Genomic DNA, 19109 nt, shown 5'->3' with positions numbered 1-19109 from the left:
TGCACAGCACTCCCTGATGCCTGGGGCATTCTGCAGGGAATGTTTGGCAGTTATCTGCTGTATTGTGCCCCCTGGACACTCCTTTCCTCTTGGGAGTGACTGGGCATACCTTACTTTACTGGTTTAGAGTTTGTCACCTCCTTGACAATTTGCTGATGGGATGAGAGGAAGGAGACTTGCTAGGGAACACATCCCGCAGCAGGTTCTTAGATTTGGATTCAAGCCTTAAAAGCCCTGTTGAGAAACACATCCTTTGCCAAGGGAAGAGGAGGGAGTTTGGGGAGGGAGGGTGGGAGGATGAAAGGTGCTGTACTCTGAGCTATGGTCCTTGTGCATGGACATGGGAGGAGGCATTACCTTCAGGGTGCTCAGATCTGGCTCTTCCCAGTCCTGAATGACTAATCCTGACTTTTCTAAGTGGGTGAAGGACCACGAGCCTTCCTTCACAGCAGCTGCTGATGGTGCAGTTCTGGTTGTTTGTGGGTGGAATTAAAGCTTGTATCTGCCATCAGAGAGCTGTGAAGTTACTTCCTTGTAATACATTACCTGTGCAGGGCAAGAGTGTTATCTTTTGAGTTACTTGGAAGAAAGTTGTTAAAATGCAGGGGGTTTATCTTGCCTATCCCTCCTTGATGGATACCATGCAATAAACTTCATTGCTTAATAGAGGGACAATATAAGGAAGATGCACAAGGAAAATATTGAGCTGTAGAGCAAGGACTGCTGCCTAAGAGCTGAAATAAAATAGAGGGAAAGTGGCTGAGTAGTCTCTGAAGACAGATGAGCTGGAAAGGTAGAACATATGCATATGTGTTTCCTGGGGAATCGCAAGGTCTGAGTACCCTTCGTGGTGCAGGCAGAAATCTGACTGCTGCTAAAGGGCAGACCATGCCTGCAGGTCCCAGTTTTTTCTCCAGTTTTATCCAATATTGTGTTTATATCCTGTAGAACAGCCCTTAGGATAGCAGGCAAATAGAAGTGGTGAAGTGAAGCTGGTGTAGGTACATGCTGGGGTTTGAGTGCCACTTTGGTGAATTAAAAACCAATACAGAACAGCCCTTTGCTGAAGGAGATTGCTCTGAGGGTTGGAAAAAGTTTAATCCTCCCTGCAAGGCCCACCATCCTTCCTAGATATGAGCTGTGAGGCTGCTCTTAGAAGAGCTCTGGGCCTCCTCACTGAGCTTGCGTGTTGACGCCTTGTGGAGTACACGTTTGATGACCTCGCCAAGAAAGACTCGGGAGCGCGGCACCGTGGTCTCTCCATGTGGATCTGGGGCGTGCTCGCCACTGCTGAAATCCCAAAAACCTCCCAGGAGGGCTGGTGAGCAGCAAACCAGTTCTCTGTGGGTGCAGTGGAGAGACCTGCGTGGGGTAAACGCTGCCAAACGAGGCCCTGAGCTTTGCGTTTCTAAAACCGACCCCGGCGCAGTAGGTTTGGGCTGAGGCCCGAGGTCGGGTTGCAGGATGAGGGGCATAAATGTGCACACACCTCCATGTCTCCTGGGGTCCATGCTGGGTTCTGCACTGCAACATGCCTAACACTCTGTTGTGTAATCTGTGGTTTGGTGTCTGTGTTCCTCACTACTTTTGAAAACTTCCCTCTTTCTTCTTACAAGTGCAGTCAAAGTGTGAGGTCGCTGTAGTGATACAGCTCTGCAGTAACACTTGGATCAGTTTTGGACACGGGGGCAGGTTGGGCAGAAATTGGCATTTTTACCCCCCCTTTTCATTCAGACTCTTTGAACATCACACTTGGTTTTTGCTAGTGTATGTCCTATTCCCCAGCAAAATCATCTTGCAGTAACCAGCATTTAAATGCAAATGGTGGAATGTAATGCGAAATATATCTCTGAAGTAAAAAGGAAAACAGTTTGAATATTGGCTGAACTGAAATCATTCTTTCTAAAAATGATTAGGACCTTCGGGAGAAAAACTGGGAAGCAATGGAAGCATTGGCATCAACTGAAAAATTGCTGCAGGACAAAGTGAACAAGACTGCCAAGGTTGTAATGTTGACTGCTAGAAATGATGCATTAAGCTAGAAGCAGATCTGCAGCTGGTTTTTTAAGTGAAATGGAGACATTTAACTTTTACTGCAGTTTAAGTATAATCTCTTCTGAGCGATCATTCATATACTCTCACCTCTGCTTCTTCCTGTTGTCTTTAGGTTTATTTTTTTTTTTTTTTAATTGTTAGTTTGTGGGCATGCTGACTTTTGATTTCCGTTTGCATAATTGTTAGAGCTGTTGTGAATTGTTTTTGCTTTGTGGGGAGCTCCAGAATAAAAGCTGTGCTGGTGAGCAACCTGCTTTCTTCTACTGGGCTTTGGCTGTGCTTGAACAAATCTATTGGACCTGTGAAGAACCAGGACTAAATTATTGTTATTATTATTTAAAAACCTGGGAGCTTCTCAGGAAAACGGTGTGACCACAGCTGTGAATTTGCTCCTTGAAGGCATGTGAGGCTCGACAGGGACCATGGGACCGATGCTCAAAACGATACAGGGTGTGATTCACTCTGAAAGGAACTTGTGTTTGCTGTGAGCCTGATTCAGTGTTAATTGCCACTGTGCAGAATTAAAAAAAGAAAAAAAAAAAAGGCATCAAACTAACTTTAGGAACACAAGTCAGGTAGCTAGAAGCAGAGGAGCTCTGATTTGGGGTTGTGTGTCTGTGTTTCGGAGGCGTCTCCGCTCTTCGCTGGCCCCGCGGTCAGGGAGGTTTGTACCTGCTTTTGCTGTGTGCTAATGCTTGCCTGCTTTCTCTTGCAGTTGGAAGACCTCACCAAACAACCACTTGCCACTTCTTGGTGGTTCCTAAATTGCTGCCAACTAACACACTTAGCACAACTTCACAACCTAATGTCTCGTTTCTGTCTCTGAATCTCACACCACCGACCTCTTGCAGCAGGGGAACTCAGAGCAGCAAGGCAGTGATGTCAAAGGAAAAAAAAAAAAAAACAAGTATCAGTGAAGGATTTTGGCTGAAAGCTGCATTCTGTGAAGGGTTTCAGGCTTTCTACATTTAAATTTAAATGGGAGCCTGAGCGTCATGGGGCTAAATTAACCCAATCTGCCACAAGCACAGCAAGCATATGTCCTGTGGCTGCTCTGCTTTAAATGTTAAATACATGGAAGGATGGATCTGTGTTGCCCTTGGCTCTGGGTATTTATATTGGCAGAGCAATAACAAAGAAAACCTGGAGATTGTCACACAGCTCTAATAATTATTTCCCATTGCATCCAGGGTTGGGAAAGGAGGATGTAAGGGTCTTCCTCTTGAGTACTTAATGTTTAGAACTCTTACTTTCTTGGCCTGGTTCAAATGTGCATTAACACAAAGTTTCCTTTAGATTTTAATTCTCTGGTTTTGATGTGATGACGTTAACTTAAGGTGATTTCTTTTTTTTTTCCCCACCTAAAATTGTTTAAAAAGCATGGCTTTAAAAAAAAAAAAAATAGTTGATTGACCAAAATGCTTGTTTTTGAGCTTGCTCAGGTTGAGTGGCAGGGTTGGTGTGATCTATGGATGCAGTTACTCAGCACAGTGTAGCTTGTGTTGTGAACAAGTGACTGATGGTGTGATTTCTGTACAGCCAGGCTAGATTGGAGGAGAACATAAGAAAATAAAAGCTTAAGCGAGAACAAATGTGAAGGCCAAATTCTGAAGCAATTTAGTGTCCATTTTTGAACCAATTTACTGGCAATTTTAGAGACTATAGTGCCTTTCTCACTTACAAAAGGACTTTCTGGGTTAAGTAAGTTACTGTAGGCATAGAAGAGGCTATTGCCAGGTCTGTGGAGTGTTTTTTTTCCCCATTTCATGTGAGCCCTTCTCTTGGTTTAGGAGAAGCAGCAGCATTTGGAAGCTGCCGAGATGGAGACACGTGAACTCCTCCAGAAGCTGTTCCCTAAAGTCTCTCTGCCTTCTAATGTGGTAAGAGAAGTGGCTCCTCTTAACCTTCTACTGGGAACCAGGAAGCTCTGGTCCTGTTGTGCTGGGCAGTCTGGAGTGTTTCCTCACAGTCCCCTCTGTCCCAAGGTTTCTGCAGTGGGACAAGAGTGTCTTGCTGGTGATGCCTTGTGCTTCCCACCAGCAGAGAGGCAAAGCTGCAGATTGTTATTTCAAGACAAGTGTTCAAAAAGAAATTGTCATTATCCTGTGTTTTCTTATTGACTCAATAGCCAATTTACCTGTCTGTGTCATCTTACAACTGAGACAGTAAATTTTGAGGGGTGAATAAGGTCTGCTGTGTGTTTGCTCACTGTCTGGCACAACAGGGATCCATCTTCCCCCTCCACTTTCTGGAGGAGATGTGCTGCCTCAGTGACAGCTAACACAGTTTAGGAGGGTTTATTTTGTTCCCAAGCACTGATTTCCAGTTTTATATCCTTGGTGGCTGTCAGTTGTTTGCAGGGAAGGTGCACTGGGTTTGTGTGGTTCAGATGGGGTGAGTAATGTGAAGTGAGGCTGGGAAAATGGGGTTTGCATTCCATTTATAACGTCTAGAGGTTTTGAATATTCATATTTAAAATTGTTCCCAAATGTGCTAAACTTAGTCTCCTGATGAGCCAGTCTTTAAAAAGACTGTTTCTGTAAGGTTATAAAACAGCCTTCCTAGAATTACGCAGCAAGTGTCTGCTTTAATTGCTCGGGGATTTTGGAAAAGATTCCCTTCAATCTTCAAATACTTCTTGTGGAGCCCTGACACTTGCAGGGAGTCCTCTGTCACCCAGCTGTATTTCAGCATGTCCAAGCCCCTGTGAACTCTGTGTGTGTGTGTGTGTGTGTCATAACCTCGTTCTCCTGGATTGCTGCCCACCAGCCCCTTTCTGCTGTGTGTGACACTGGCTGAACAACAACTGTGTGTTGGCTCTGGGGACTCAGAGGACTGAAACACTGCTCCCTGAGCCTGCAGTTGGGAGGCAAAATGTCCTGAAGATAGTTTTTATTGAGATTGTTCTCAGCTTTAACTGAATGATTTCCCAGCAGAGCCACAGCGAATGGATATGTGGGTTTGAAAAGATGGCTAAAGAATACTTGAGAGAGGCTTCAGGATCTGAGGATGTCAAGGTAGGCACAAGGTGGACAACTCGTGTGTGGCATAATGTATTTTTCCAGTGTAAATCTTACACATTGTCAAGCTCAAATTCTCAAACAAGTCACGAGAAAATTGCTTTATAGAATCCTAGAATCATTTGGGTTGGAAGGAACCTTAAAGATCATCCCCCCTGCTTTGGACAGGGATGTCACTCACCAGACCAGGTTGCTCCGAGTCCCATCTAACCTGTCCTTGAACACTTCCAGGGATGGGGCAGCCACAGCTTCCCTGGGCAACCTGTAGGTGTTTGCAAGTTGTAAATCAGAAATGTATTTGCACCTTTGAAAAGTGCCTCGTGGAGTTGGGAGTTCATGAAATTCAAAATTCCTCTTCACTTTTTCAAGTGATGGGCATTTTTTTGGTAACTCACCTGAAGTTTGTGCTTTGAGTGTTGAGAGTTGTAGGTGAACAGTGCACTTGCTCTTGTCTTTGCATGGGTTGGGAAGACAGACCTGCCCATGAATGACACCAGCTTGTGGAAATAAGATGAATAGAACTGAAATCCATCCACTGAGATGTGACTCCTGTGGTCCCTTTTTTTCCTTTGCCCAGGCTATGGAGCAGAAGTTGAAGGAGGCTGAGGAAATGCACATCCTGCTGCAGCTGGAGTGTGAGAAATACAAATCTGTTCTGGCAGAGACGGTGAGTTGGATGCCTGGTCACCTGTGTGGTGTTTCAAGCTGCCTTTCTTCTGCTCTGAGCTTTCAAATCCCTCTCTCTTCTTAGGAGGGGATTTTACAAAGGCTACAGAGGAGTGTGGAAGAGGAAGAAAGCAAATGGAAGATAAAAGTTGAAGAATCACAGAAGGAACTTAAACAGGTATTTCTGAAGATTTTTTTCCCTTTTTTTTTTTTTTTTTTTAACAGCAGCCAGGCAGGTTCTGCTTGAAGTCACAGAGGGTGTTTGAGCTCTGTGAAGGCAGGTGTAGAACAGCCCTGGCTGCCTGGTCTGATGTGCTTGTGACCAGGGAATGAAAAAGGTGAAGCCTGCAACAAGTATAATAGGAGTGATTCCTCACATCAGTAGTATTTTGGTGCTCTGATACTTTACATGAAGCTAAGACTGATTTTTAGTTTTTAAAGGAATGTATTTCCATTAAATGGACCTGCAAAATGGGGGATATGTCGATATCTTCAGATTTGTGGCTATTTCTGTTGCCATCTTTAGAGAAGCAAGAACAAATAAACAGCACAGGTGTAAGGTCTGTGGCCATTATGACAAGTCTGTGTCACAGTCCTGTCATCACAGAATGGTTTGGGTTGGAAGGGACCTTAAAGACCTTGTTCCAACTCCCTTCTATGGGCAGAGACACCTTCCACTAGACCAGGTTGCTCCAAACCCCATCCAGCCTGGCCTTGAACACTTCCAGGGATGGGGAGTCATTTGCAGGTGATGCAGGAGGCAGCCAAATGGCAAGTAGTAAAATTAATACTGATGAGATGGGAAGCCAAAGGTTGAGAAATGTGCATGTGTCCTGTTAGTGTGCCCAGGAATATGTTTTTCTGATCCTAATAACTTGGACAGACAACTTCCATTGAGCACCTGGATTTTTTTCCAAGTCTATTTGTGAATAGATATGGACTCTTTGAGCTAAAATTGAAGTACCATAGGATCATAACAGTTTTTTGGAAGCTGTTAAAATACTGCTCAATCCATAATGGTCAACTAATTACTCTTGAAATTGCCTGCAAAGCTTTCCTGTTAGCAAAAGTGGGAAGAAGAAAGCTTTTTTATGTCTCTTTCCCAGTTTACAATTAAAGTAGGTCAAACTGCTTTTTTTTTTGAAAAATAATTTCTAAAGTATTTCTGCTTAGTAAATTTGAGTACCAGAGTGTGAGCCTGGAGCAAACAGATGAGTTATAAACATCTTGTTTGAGGGGCTCACAGAGGCTGTCAGATCTTCAACTAGAGATGTGCTACCATCTGCTGCACTTACACAGCCCCTAATTAGGCTGAAAATGCTGGGTTTGGGTATATGATGGACTCTATTCCCTGCCTAGGAAGGATATTTCCTTTACTGTGGCTAATGGCCAACTGGATTAGTCTTTATATTCCAAATATTTCAGTCATTTAGGCTCTAAATATGTCAAAGAACTTCTTAGGTTGAGAGAAGGTAGAAGAGGTGTTCCAACATAGCTATATTGTATTATTTGACCATCTTATTTTATTCAGCCACTGATTTAATCCTGAGTATTTTAGAAAGTAGGAGCAATCTCGTGTGTATAGGGAGAGTTTGTCTTAGACCAGCCCTACTAACTATCTTTATTTTTCCTGAAAACTGCAGATGAAAACTTCAGTCACTTCTTTGGAGCACGAGGTGGAGAGGTTAAAGGAAGAAATCAAAGAAGTTGAAACTGTACGTGCAGGTGTTTGTTTTTTTGGTTTTCTTTCCTTGTCTTTGAAGATTTATGTTATTTAAACACGATTTAGGCTTGTGCTGTAAATCTGAACTTTCTGGGCTTCTCTCCTGCAAGCAGCACAGCCCGTGCTGCAGTTTAATCTGAGTCTTTTGGGCAGTGTTTTTAAAAACCAGAGAAGCTGGGTACTGGAAATTGTGCTGTTTTTTACTTCTGTACTCACCCACTGGAGCCCTTTCTTGTGAGGCTTAGCAGTTTACTGCTTGTTGACAATCTTGGGCTTGATTCTTTTTCTTTTTATCTTTTTTTTATCCAAAGTGTAACAGTTTAAATCTGCGCTGTGCAATCACTGCATTTGAAATGCTCTCTAAATGTCATGGAATATTTGATAGAAATTTACAGCTAATTACAAATCAAGCAAATGACACTGCGAGAAAGCATTGGAAACATCTGTTTTAACTCTGTTTTTCTGTTTCCAGCTTAAAAAAGAGAGAGAACATTTGGAAAGTGAACTAGAAAAGGCAGAAATAGAACGATCTACTTATGTTTCAGAAGTCAGAGAGGTAAACTTAATTGTCCAAGCTGTTCTTTTGTTTTGTTTTGTTTGTTTTTTTTTTTTTAATTTCTTTTGGTTCCCAGTTGGCTGGCAAACTAACCCAGTGCTTAGCCCCTGTGGCTGAGGAGTTTGTACGCTTGTGACCTTAGGGTAGAGCGGCACACTAACAACTGAGCAGAAGAGAAGGGGGCATCCTAAGGAGACAAATCCTAAAACTCTAAACTTCATTTCAGCTCAAAGATCTCTTGACTGAATTGCAGAAAAAACTTGATGATTCATATTCTGAAGCAGTAAGACAGAATGAAGAGTTAAATTTGGTAAGAAGCTTGTTCTCCGTTGGGCACAAACCAGGCTCCCAGCATACGTATGAAGCGGAGACTTATTTCAAATCCTGTCTGTTCTGCTAACCTCTTCAGCTTGGTATTTTTGTCCATTGAAATCATTTATGTAGTCTGACTTTTTACAATTTGTCTCTCTTCTCTGCTCCTAACAATAGCATGTCTGGTTCTTAAGACTTTTTTCCCCAAAGTCTGTAAGACTTTCGTTCCTGAAACTTCTTGAGAAGATTTACAGTGTAGGCATATGCAACAGCAAATGTAATGGCCTTGGAGCAGCAAAAGTGGTGCTCTCTTAACTTGAGGATTATTCTCTGATTTTTTTTTTTTCCCCAAGCTTTTGAGGATGCAACTGTGGTATCTGTGTTCTGACTGCACAGAGCCTTTTCCATCCTGCTCTGTGTGTACAGAAATTGGCCAAAACCAATGTTAGATTAATTCAGAGTACCCAGCCATTCAGCTGCTGACATCCTGCTGTGGCTGAATAGCTGTGCTGGCTTGGTGCTTGCATGTGAAACAGCGTGTTTGGCTAGAAATGCTTCCAGCCAATAATGCTCCTATACCAGCTTTCTCAAGAAGGACTTGGATTAACCGAGGATAGACCCAAGGATGCATGGTTTTCCAGTCTGAGCCCCTTCCCCTTCTCCCTTGTTTCACTGATGTGGTTTTTAAGGCTGCAGGAGCAGTCAGATCCTTCCTCTGCTTGTGTTTGAACAGTTTTTTCTTGCTTTTTGAGCCAGAATTGGGGAAGGTTGTCGCTGTCGCCATGTTCTGTGGGTTTTAGAGTGGGTGCTGGGAGAACCTGTCACCACAGGTGGAGCTGATCCCACCAGGGTGCTGCCATTGATGTGACTGGGTTAAAACAGGGTTTATTTAGGAAAAAACCACCACCACAGCAACAATCTGCTTAAGTGAACAGTCTTCTTGCCTCAGCAACCAGAGCCTCTCCTTTTGAAAGCAAGGGAAATGGGAATTGAATGCATATCTTGGAGTTAATCAGTAAACGCCAACCTCTTGAATATAAGAGGCAACAATTTATTATGTCTGTACACAACAAAAGCTTAAAAAGCTGAGCTCCCTGCTAGGGCAGCTTGAGTGCAATCTGATGGGGCTGTGAGGAGGTGGTGAACAACTACCTGCATGCAAATGGCTCAGGAATGCTGTCCAGTGGGTGTGAGTGGTTTTTGCAGGAGGCTGAGGAATAGAAATGATGGGATTTCAGAACAGTTTCCCTCTGCTTATAGGGTGAGCAAGGAGATAAGCTCAAACTGCAGAGGAGCTCAACAGTGCTTCTCCAAAATGTAGAAAGCCAGCATTCACCAGTCCGGGGTGCTCCAAAGGGGGAACCCTTCCAAGGGTGAGACAAATATAATGTGCAGGTTTGGAATTAGTGAGAATTCAGGGCTCTGAGTAGCCTTTTGTTCCCTTCTTTAATCTCCTGCTGGCTCCCAAGAAGATTGACAGCAGGAATAGTGAACATTAGCACAGCTCACTTCAGAGGCACAAATCCAACAAAATTGGCACTCGAGCTCCTTGTTAACACTCCTGTTCGAGGCTCAAGCCTCAAGTGCTGTGGCTGGTTCTGTGTGTTGTGTTGTAGTGCACTCAAAATATCCTTTTAAAAAATGTTTATCCTTTGGAAGGCTGCAGTTTAAGGGCAGCCAGTTCGGAGCATTCATCCTTCTTGACTGAAATAGTTTCACTTTTTTGGATTGAATCTAAACACAATCGACAACTTAATATCCCCCCTGTCAGTGATTCATGCCTTGATGTGACGTTAACAGATTGGTTAAGTCAACATAGTTGTAGTAAGTGGTGCTTTATTAAGATGACAAGTAGAGCTTTTTAGTTTATTCAGCAGTAAAGAGACTGTTTAGCCTGAACTAGGAAGATGGCAATCTACATTTTTTGCATGTTTGCTGTGAATTAAGTTGGAGTCTGGGCTGACTTCTGTGATAAGGGTGCTAGAGAGGCTTATGCCCTGTCAGGGTTGCTAATGCTCCTCCTGGCAATGTAGTTTAAAAGTTGAAACCACTCCTAACGAAGCCGATGCCGACCGTGTCTTTTCTTCTGTAGTTTCCGTTCTTTCCGTTTACCTTCACAGATGGAGTCTCTTCCTTGACTGTCCTTGTAAACCTCATCATACATGTCCACTAATCCAGTGTGTGCAGTAATTGTCAGTAATCTTACTCCCTTTGCAGTCCATGTGCCCTGGGTTAATCCGTGGGACAGACAGATGAAATGTGTGTGTGTGCGAGGGGAAACTGAGTTTCTTTGTTACTGTTTTGCAGCTGAAAACGCAGCTAAACGAAACACTATCGAAACTCAAAGTTGATCAAAACGAGAGACAGAAGGTGGCTGGTGACTTGCCCAAGGTAAGCAGAGACCCTTAATAGTTGCAGATACAAATTTTATCAAAAACTCTCAAGACCTGTAGTTTTCCCTTGCTGGAAAAGGTGATTTGAGCAGCTTGAGGGAACTGCCTGCCTGGTGGGGTGTCTTGCTCCACTGTGACTGTGGGTGTAAGAGCTCATGCAAGATACCTGCATGTCTGTAGAAATGATAAAACTGCAACCAACAGCTCTGTTTTAATTATCCTTCCTGAAAGACTCCCTTGTTCATGATAATTTTATGCCAGTGGGAACAAGTGGTGATTTGAGGCTGACAAATAATTCTTTATTTAAAAGAAACCCAGCCTAACAAAAAGCTCATCCCACAGCCCTCCACCCACAGCACAGCCTGAGGCTTTTAAATCCAGTTTCAAGTGGCAGAGGGTTACAAGTTGGTTTACAAGCCATCAGCCCATTGACGTGTGGTTACACATCAACTATAACCCAGAAGACTCCAAATCTTAGAAGTTAGTTGTGTGCAAGTGTGATCAGAGGAGCAGGTGGGTTTCCTCTGCTCTTCCTCAATGACTGCTCTTAGGAGATGGATTGGAGTGGACAACCTTTAAGCATGAGAGGTCTCAGTGCTGTCTGTCACCCCAGAAACAAAGCTCTCATGGAAAGTTGATAAATGGAGACGAGAACAGCCTGTGGAGTGACTGGGCTCTGGCTCCAGACTCTGGAATACCTTGTTTCCTTCATGTAGTATGGAAATTGGGATGAGTTCTTGCAAGACTGGAGTGGGGAATGCTGTTGGTGGGGCATGCCTTGTCCTGGGGCAGGGATAGGTGATCACAAAAGCATTGCCAGGAGGTGAGAAGCTACAGGAAACCTAAATTTTTTAAATAAGGAATTTAAAATTTTGCTCGGGACAAATTACGTTGGGTGTTGACATGTGAAGTGAGCTGTGCTGCTGTTCATGGTATATTCTACATAAATACACATCTATGATTAGGATTTTTGAGACCTGCCTGCACTCCTACTCTTGCAAAAAAAATTTTGCTGCACAATTTTTACCTAATAACTTGACATGAGACTCTTAAAGCTTCCCTGTAGAATTGCTCTCAGATGCAGGCAGGCTGACATGCAACATGCTGATTGTAAGGAGACATGTCAGTCTTGGCAAATGTGTTGGTCCCTTGAGCAAATCTGGCATAAAACAGATTTCCTCCTGAACAGTGATTTCCTGTGTCTCTGGTGCTCTCAGGGAGATGGGGGGGGTTGCTTTTCAGGCTTTGCTAATTGTTGTGCCTTCCCTGGTTTTTTCCCGTTTTTTCTTTTCTTTTTTAACTTTTTTTTTTTTTTTTTCCTTTGCAGGCCCAGGAGTCTTTGGCAGCTCTTGAGAGAGAAATTGGAAAAGTTTTCGGGGATGCCAATGTTATTGAAAACAGCGACGTTTGCACAGAGTCGGTGAGTGTTTCTTTGAGCCTCTGCTCAGGGGCAGCACAAATCCCATGCAAAGTGGGAACTTTGGGAAGTGAGGTCCAGCGAGGGAACAGGTTGCGTGCTGCTGGTGGGGAAATTAGGGCTTGATGAAGCTTCCAGTCCTTGCCAGGGTGGTGTCCTAGAGCTGTATCCCAAGGGATGCACTGGGAGTTCTGCTGTCATTTGGATTGTGACCCCTTTCCGGTGGCTCAAATCTGCGAGGAGGAAGAGGAGAGACTCTACATAAAGTCTGGACTTTTGATGGGTTCTTGATTTGGTGTGGGCAACAGTGGGAAGATCCCCAGACTTGTCCCTCCAAGAAGGGAAAGGAGAAGCTAAAAATAAATCTGCTGATGGCTTAAAATACTCACTGCTGGGTTGGCCCTTGCTGACATCTGTAACACCAGAGAGAGGCAGTTCTGCATGACCCTTAACACCAAGACAGAGGTTGTCTCTTGCTAGAACATGGTCCCTTCTGGCCAGAATTCAACTTTAGCTGGTCCTGGCTCCTGGGAATTTGTGTTGGCCTTGATGTGGTCCAGCAGCAAAGTCTTGCTTTCCTGAGCTTCAGGAAGGAACAGACCTGAGTTCTGCCTCGTGCTGTGGGTGGGTGACTCTCCAGACTGCTGGTGCTCCTATATTCTCCAGCAGAGGCAGTGCAGTTTTAGGGTGTGGAATTTGGTGGATTCTCTCTGAGGTGGCCTGTTTTCATGCTTGCAGGTAATTCATCTGAGCTTATGGGTTGCTGTTAGTGTGGATGATTAGTATATTGATCCTAAAAAGGCACCACCTGTAGAGGTGATGGAGCTGTGGCTTTTTCACTGGCGTTCTCCGTCTTTGGAAACAAGAGCTTTCACACCAGCTTCAAAATAGCTTCGGAGCAGCTTTCCAGGAGGCACTTGGGAAGGGGAAGGCTAAAGCAGATGCTCTCCCAGCACGTTTTACACAGCTAAGTGGTGTCAGTGGAACTCATTACCCGTTTCCTTCTGATGGATAGAGTGGAAGGAAACGCTGTCGTCTGAGGGGGAGAGGAGCGTTTGCTGATAGGACAAATAATTTATATCGACTCCTTTTAGCTGCTGAAAGTAAGTGGCTTCATCAGCTGCAGGAGGAAGCTCTGGGTCCTCTGAGGAGTACTGTGGGAAAGCCTTTGTAGTCATTAGCAGGAATGAAATGGCTTTTCCAGAGTAATCAGTTGATGCTGATGGACTTTTGTGTCGCCTCACCGTGTTCAAGCCAGGGTTGCAGCTGGGCCTGTGAGGCCTTGGATGTCCCAACCCTGTGAGCTGGTTCCCAGGAGGATGATAGGTCTGCTGAGCCCTTCAGCAGAAGATGAGGGGATTTTGGTGACAATCAGGTGCTCTGTGTCCAGCAGGCTGGAGAGAATCCCTCCTCAAACCAGTCCCAGCTCTGCAGTGACTTTATGGCTGATCCGTGTGGTACATGGGAACAGTGATGCCATCAGCCATGGCACATGTGGCTGGTGACTCTGGTGAGCCCTCCTGAGCCAGGTGTCATTAGATGTGCCCTGTGGTGCCCCAGATGTGCTCGTTTGACTTCACTGCTTTAGCCTTAACTCAGGTAACCCCTCTGGCTCTCGCATTGCTTCTCTTCCTTCTCTTCAGCTCTTGTGGGCACGTTGTGGAACCCAGGTTTTCTGCCAGAATATCCATGGCTTTATTCTGAAAAGGAGTGTGGAAAAACAGTCCTAACAAACCTATAATTAAGCCTTCATTAGTAAAAATACATTAATTGTCTAAGCAGCGCTCTTGACAGGTAGCCATTGGCAGAGGCTGGAATTAGAACATTATCTTTTCTCCAAGCCTTTTTTGCTGCCTTTTTGGGTTTGATTTTTTTTTTTGAGGGGGGGGAAAAGGAAACTGTCTCCCCAGAAGCCTAAAAACCCAGCTGAAAATAGCTCTGAGATCAAAAAAGAAAGTCTTCCAGCCACTTCCACCTAGCAACAGTGCCTCTTTTTTTACGAAGGACCTGAAAACACATGCTCGAAAATGAGCATATTTGTTCCTTCTGGGTACTGGAACCAGCCCACAAAATTGAGAAATGATACTTGCATAAACCCTCAAACACACTCAGAGTGTTTTCTTTAGACTCCTTTTCTTTCAATTTAAAAATAGACCATTTGGGTTTTCTAATCAGCTGCTTTGTCACTTATGGGACCAGCTGATGACTAAAGGGGGCCTTTTAGTGTGCTTTAAGGAAGTCATTTAAATTCAGCAGCTTGCTTAGGCACTGAGCTTATTTTGATGCTTATATGGATTCTAACATGCTTTTACCCCCCAAATCTCAGTGTAAAACATTCCATCATTGGAAACTGGAAATGCCATATGTGTGGAACAGTGGAGGGGAATCTGTCCAGACGGTTCAGCACTTGTCTTGGCTACTGAGTCTGTGATCACAGGGCCTTCCCCACTGCTGTCCTTTTTCTCTCTTCATCCCCATATCCCAAAAAGATGGAATCATAGAATCCCAGAATGGTTTGGGTTGGAAGGGACCATAAAGCTCATCTAGTTCCAAACCCCGTCACGGGCAGGGACACCTTCCACGATCCAAGGTTGCTCCAAGCCCCATCCAAACTGGCTTTGAACACTTCCAGGGAAGGAACATCCATGCTTCTCTGGGCAACCTGTGCCAGTGTCTCGCTACCCTCACAGGGAATGATTTCTTCCATATATTTAACCTAAATTTCTCCTGTTTCCCTTGAGTCATGACAAGCAGAGGCCTGGGGCATAGCAATGGCTGCATAAGGCAGCCATGCACTCTTGTGTTAGCAGGAGCTTCAGTGTGACTGTAGTGAGCCCAAATCCACTGGGAGCTACTCAGGATTGGCCCCAGGAGGGTTGGGGATGTGTCTATATGAGTAAACACTGCCTGAGATTAGTGAGATCACAAAAGAAGTGAGAGGGAGTAAGGGAGGGAAAAGCTCTTCCCAGAGATGGGGCTAAGAGTGGACTGAGAGGCTCCTTTGTTAGCCATGGTTCCAGTGCTAATGCACAGGCACCCTCATCCCTGGCAATGTTGGTCAGTGCTGGATTCATTTGTCTGCTGGGCTGCTAATTACCTTTACCTTTCTGCTCCCCTCAGTCTGGATGAGATCACTAAGCCAAGTCTCAGCCTCGGCAGGCCTGATCTTCAACAAGGGTAAAACAGGCTAAGGCTACCCTAACACAGATCCCAATGATTTTTTACAGTAGGAGATGTTCACCAGTTGTACTCAGTGAGAGCTTTGCTGTGGATTGTTTTGTTCCTGTGTCTGAGCCCGGAGTCATTTCTGTAACGGTGCAGGTGCTTGAGTTTGATTTACTGTTCACTCTGCGTTTCCAGCCAAATGGGAGCAGGGAAAATGGCTCTCTCTGAACTCCCTCTAATTTCCTTGGAACTCTGGGGAGAGATTTGCAACCACATAATGCATCAGTCTCATTCTGGTGGTAGCACTGGTTCAGTCAGAGCAGGGTTGGCCGATGCCGGCGCCTGGAAACGCCTCTGTGCTCCTGTTGGGAACTGGGTACCCTCTGCATTGCTGACACCAAGGCAGAGCTGCTTATTTTGAGCTGTTAAATTTCCAGAAAAAGCTCTCCTGCAGGTTATCTGCATGTCTGTGTTCTGAGCTGAGTGAGGAGCAAGCAAGGTGTGTTTTGGATGTGGAGTGCTCGGTGCGTCTCTGGAGGAGTTAATCAATAAAGGCAATAAACCAGGGATTACACAGCACTGTTGGCTCCAGCAAGGCTGACAGGCAGGGAGGCAGGAGGGGAAGAGTCCATCTTGAGTTGTGACACTTCCTGATTAATAAAGTGTTGAACTCCTGGAAAAATAAAAAAGGGATTTATTTTTGTTTAAAAACACAAGCTCAGCACTTTCATTTCAGCACAGGAAACCAGCTTTTCGGCTCGTGGTAGCTTTCCTTTTTCCTTTTCTGTTTTGACTGGTGCTTAGACTGCTTTGTTAAGCCTTCATCCAGGTCACTGGCAAGTGGGCATTTCCCAGGGGCTCAGAGCAGGGGGTGAATCCATGGGATAGCTGGTGGGCAGCAGCCCGTGTCCTGAGCCCGAGCAGGAGCTGTGTGGGTGGGGAAGGGTGTGTGTCTCCAGCTGCTCCACATGGTGTTCCACAGCTGGAGCTGCCTTGTGCTTGGGTATTACATACTGCTGAGGACACCATCCCACAGATCCTCAATCAGACCCCCTCCTTGGTGGTCCAGGAGCCTTGTTGTTCCAGCTGTGGGGTCAGAAGTCATTCCTCCCCCTGGGTGCACCCCAGCCTGTGTTACAAACCACGTGCTCCCATCTGTGGGGGGTTCAGCCAGGCTTGTGGGGATGTGGGGTAATAACCTCCGAGGCTGGGTCAGCTGTGGATGCAAGCACAATTCCTGGAAGCAGTAAATGAAGTCCTGGACAGGCAGGGTGGGAGCTGGAGGTCAGCAATGCTCTCACTGACATTCTCTGCATGCAGGTAATTCCCTGGAACAGGAAAGGGCTTCTTGACTTTGAACCATGTTGTCATTAAACGTGGCCATAACCCTCTGACTTACAAGAATTGTTCCCATCTGCACAACGAGTTTGTAATTTTATACAGAGGATCTAATTCTAGGCTTTCGTGGTAATTAGATTGTAAATGAGTTTTTAATGATTTCTTTTTTTTCCCCTTCTTCCAGGAATTGACTGATAAAAGACTAAATGTGGCGGTGAATCTTAACCAGGATGTAGGTCATCTCAAGAAGCTGCTTGTGTCAATAAGCCAAATGCTGTCAAAGGGATGAGAACACTACCAGAGGGCAGGTGGGTGCAGCCAGCTGAACTGGTGGGTGGCTGTTGGGAAGGCCACTGGTCTGTGGTGGTGGGACCTTGTTCAAATTTAACAAGTCTGGTGTCAAAATATGAGGCTTTTCGGAATAATATCACGGAATCGTTGAATTGTTGAGGTTGGAAAAGCCCTGTAAGACCATCGAGTCCAACCTCTAAACCAGCACTGCCAAGGCCACCACTAAACCATATCATACCAAGTGCCACATCCACACATCTTTTAAATCCCTCCAGGAATGGTGATTCCAGCACTGCCCTGCTGTTCCAAAGCCTGACCCTGACAATACTTTCAGTGAAAAATTTTTTCCTCTTCTATGTGCAAATCATGAAAAGCTTCTGGTAGGCCCTGGATTTGTTCCTCCATGGATCCACACATCAGTTAGCTGGGACTAATCTTGTATCCCCCTCCCTTTTGCCACCTGCTGCTTCCTGCAGCAAGTCACCTGAAGTTTTGTGCTCCCAGAGTCTGTGCCTTGTTTCCTTCATCCCAGCAAACTGTCTACACTTCCATGCTCTGATTGCTTTGGGATGGAGGATATTAAAGTAACCCACTGGGCTTTCACTGAGCTACCAGCACTGGCTCGCAGTGGTCAGGGGGATATGAGTATCCTGAAGCATCAGTCTGGCATGAACTCTTCATCCAATTACAGGCACATGGACAAGGCTTTTATTTTCAAATACAGCCAGTTTGGAAACGTGGGCCTTTGTGGTTGGCTGCATCATGCTGGTAAACTTCTTAAATGTCAAGTCTGGATAAACTCGACCCTAAGCTTCCTCAGGCAGCTCGTGCAGGTTGTGGTCCAGGTCTTAACGTGAAGTGTTTGGGTTGAGAGGGAGCAAGGCCTTGGTGCTGAATGAGCTGCTACAAGGAGTGTCAGAGCTCCCTCTCATCTGCTGAGGATGGGGACTTGTTTTATCCCTGATTTAGGTGTTTTTTATGCTCCTGCTGCTGTGACACAGCACTGACAGCAGAGCTGGTCTTGAGGGTGATGGGGTTCAGGGTGGGATGAGCCCAGTCTTACAGGACTCCTTGTAGGATGGGCTTGGTGCAGGTGGGAGGAAGGGGCTTCCTGCACCTTGACTCTGCTCTGGGAGGCTGTTCTTGCTCAGCCTCCACCATCCTGGCTTGTTCCTCTGAGATTGGTGTTGGCCAACGCCAACAAAATGCTGTCAAGGTGTGGATTTGTTTGGAAACTGCTCCTCTGATGTGGTGTTTTTGTTTCTCTTGCAGAGTGAAGTCACAGGGGAATCGTTAATTTGAGGATAGCAGAAGGCATTGTATTATATTTTGCCAAATTAAAGCCTTATTTATGTTTTCACCCTTTCTACTTCGTCAGAAACACTGAACAGAGTTTTGTCTTTTCTAATCCTTGTTAGACTACTGATTTAAAGAAAAAAACCCAACTCTGTAGACACCTCCAGAGTTTAGTTTTATAATAAAAACAAACCTGTTTGGATAATTAGACCTTTACATTCCTGGAGAGACAGTAAACACATAATCTTTTGTCTTATTTTGCTCAATAAAACTTGTTCAGAAAACTCCAACGTGGTAAAGTCACCAGTGGGATATGACATTTTAATACTGATGTTGTACACTGTTTTACTTAATTACATTTTTGGGATTAGCTGCCTCTGACTTCAACCTCAAGTAAACACTCCTTTTTTTTTTTTTTTTTTTTTTTGGTTGCTAATGTAATCAGTTTTTGTAATGGTGTCAGCAAATAAAGGGATGCTATTATTCAAGGTGTTCCTGCTCTCTTCTTTTAAGTGAATGTGGATGACTCAGGTGAGGTTTCCACCTCTCCCCTCCCCGAAATGAGCATCAGGCTGCACCCAATGTACTTTGTTTTTGGGCAGAGGAGGAGGCACCAGCTTGAGAAGAGGCAAACTGGGGAGCTTGCCAACTGCAGAGCAAGTTTTTGCTTTAAAGAGAAGGTACTGAGGTTTTAAAAAATGCAAGAAATCCCCAGTAAGCCATCATGCAAAGTGTGGTTCTGTTGTGTTATCTTTGGGAAAAATCAGGGAGTACAAAGGAGAGAAATAGTCAGAAACACTGGATTTTGTGGCAAATCCATGTGCAGCGTATCTCCATTTCCCTGAATCTGCCTCCTGGATGGGAGTCTGTGGTGGAA

General features: G+C 44.9%; 1 protein-coding gene across 8 annotated transcripts in view; it reads left to right on the top strand.

Annotated features, from left to right (window-relative positions):
* Positions 1 to 18715, top strand: part of KTN1 (kinectin 1) — a 57120-nt gene extending 38405 nt beyond the window's left edge. For 4 of the 8 annotated variants that reach the window (XM_032690821.1, XM_032690817.1, XM_032690818.1 and 1 more), the window contains 12 exons: positions 1917 to 2003; positions 3846 to 3935; positions 4992 to 5072; positions 5653 to 5742; positions 5827 to 5919; positions 7385 to 7456; positions 7937 to 8020; positions 8247 to 8330; positions 10640 to 10723; positions 12053 to 12145; positions 16830 to 16953; positions 18209 to 18715. In XM_032690821.1, coding sequence (XP_032546712.1) covers positions 1917 to 2003; positions 3846 to 3935; positions 4992 to 5072; positions 5653 to 5742; positions 5827 to 5919; positions 7385 to 7456; positions 7937 to 8020; positions 8247 to 8330; positions 10640 to 10723; positions 12053 to 12145; positions 16830 to 16934 — 963 coding nt within the window. In that variant the 3' untranslated portion in view covers positions 16935 to 16953; positions 18209 to 18715. The remainder of the gene's footprint in view (positions 1 to 1916; positions 2004 to 3845; positions 3936 to 4991; positions 5073 to 5652; positions 5743 to 5826; positions 5920 to 7384; positions 7457 to 7936; positions 8021 to 8246; positions 8331 to 10639; positions 10724 to 12052; positions 12146 to 16829; positions 16954 to 18208) is intronic. The other 4 variants (XM_032690823.1, XM_032690819.1, XM_032690820.1 and 1 more) reach the window with 3 other exon arrangements.
* Positions 18716 to 19109: the final 394 nt, after the last annotated feature.

Source organism: Chiroxiphia lanceolata, chromosome 6 (assembly GCF_009829145.1).
Source record: "Chiroxiphia lanceolata isolate bChiLan1 chromosome 6, bChiLan1.pri, whole genome shotgun sequence".
Lineage (NCBI taxonomy): Eukaryota > Metazoa > Chordata > Aves > Passeriformes > Pipridae > Chiroxiphia > Chiroxiphia lanceolata.
This window is presented reverse-complemented; position numbering and strand designations above follow the sequence as displayed.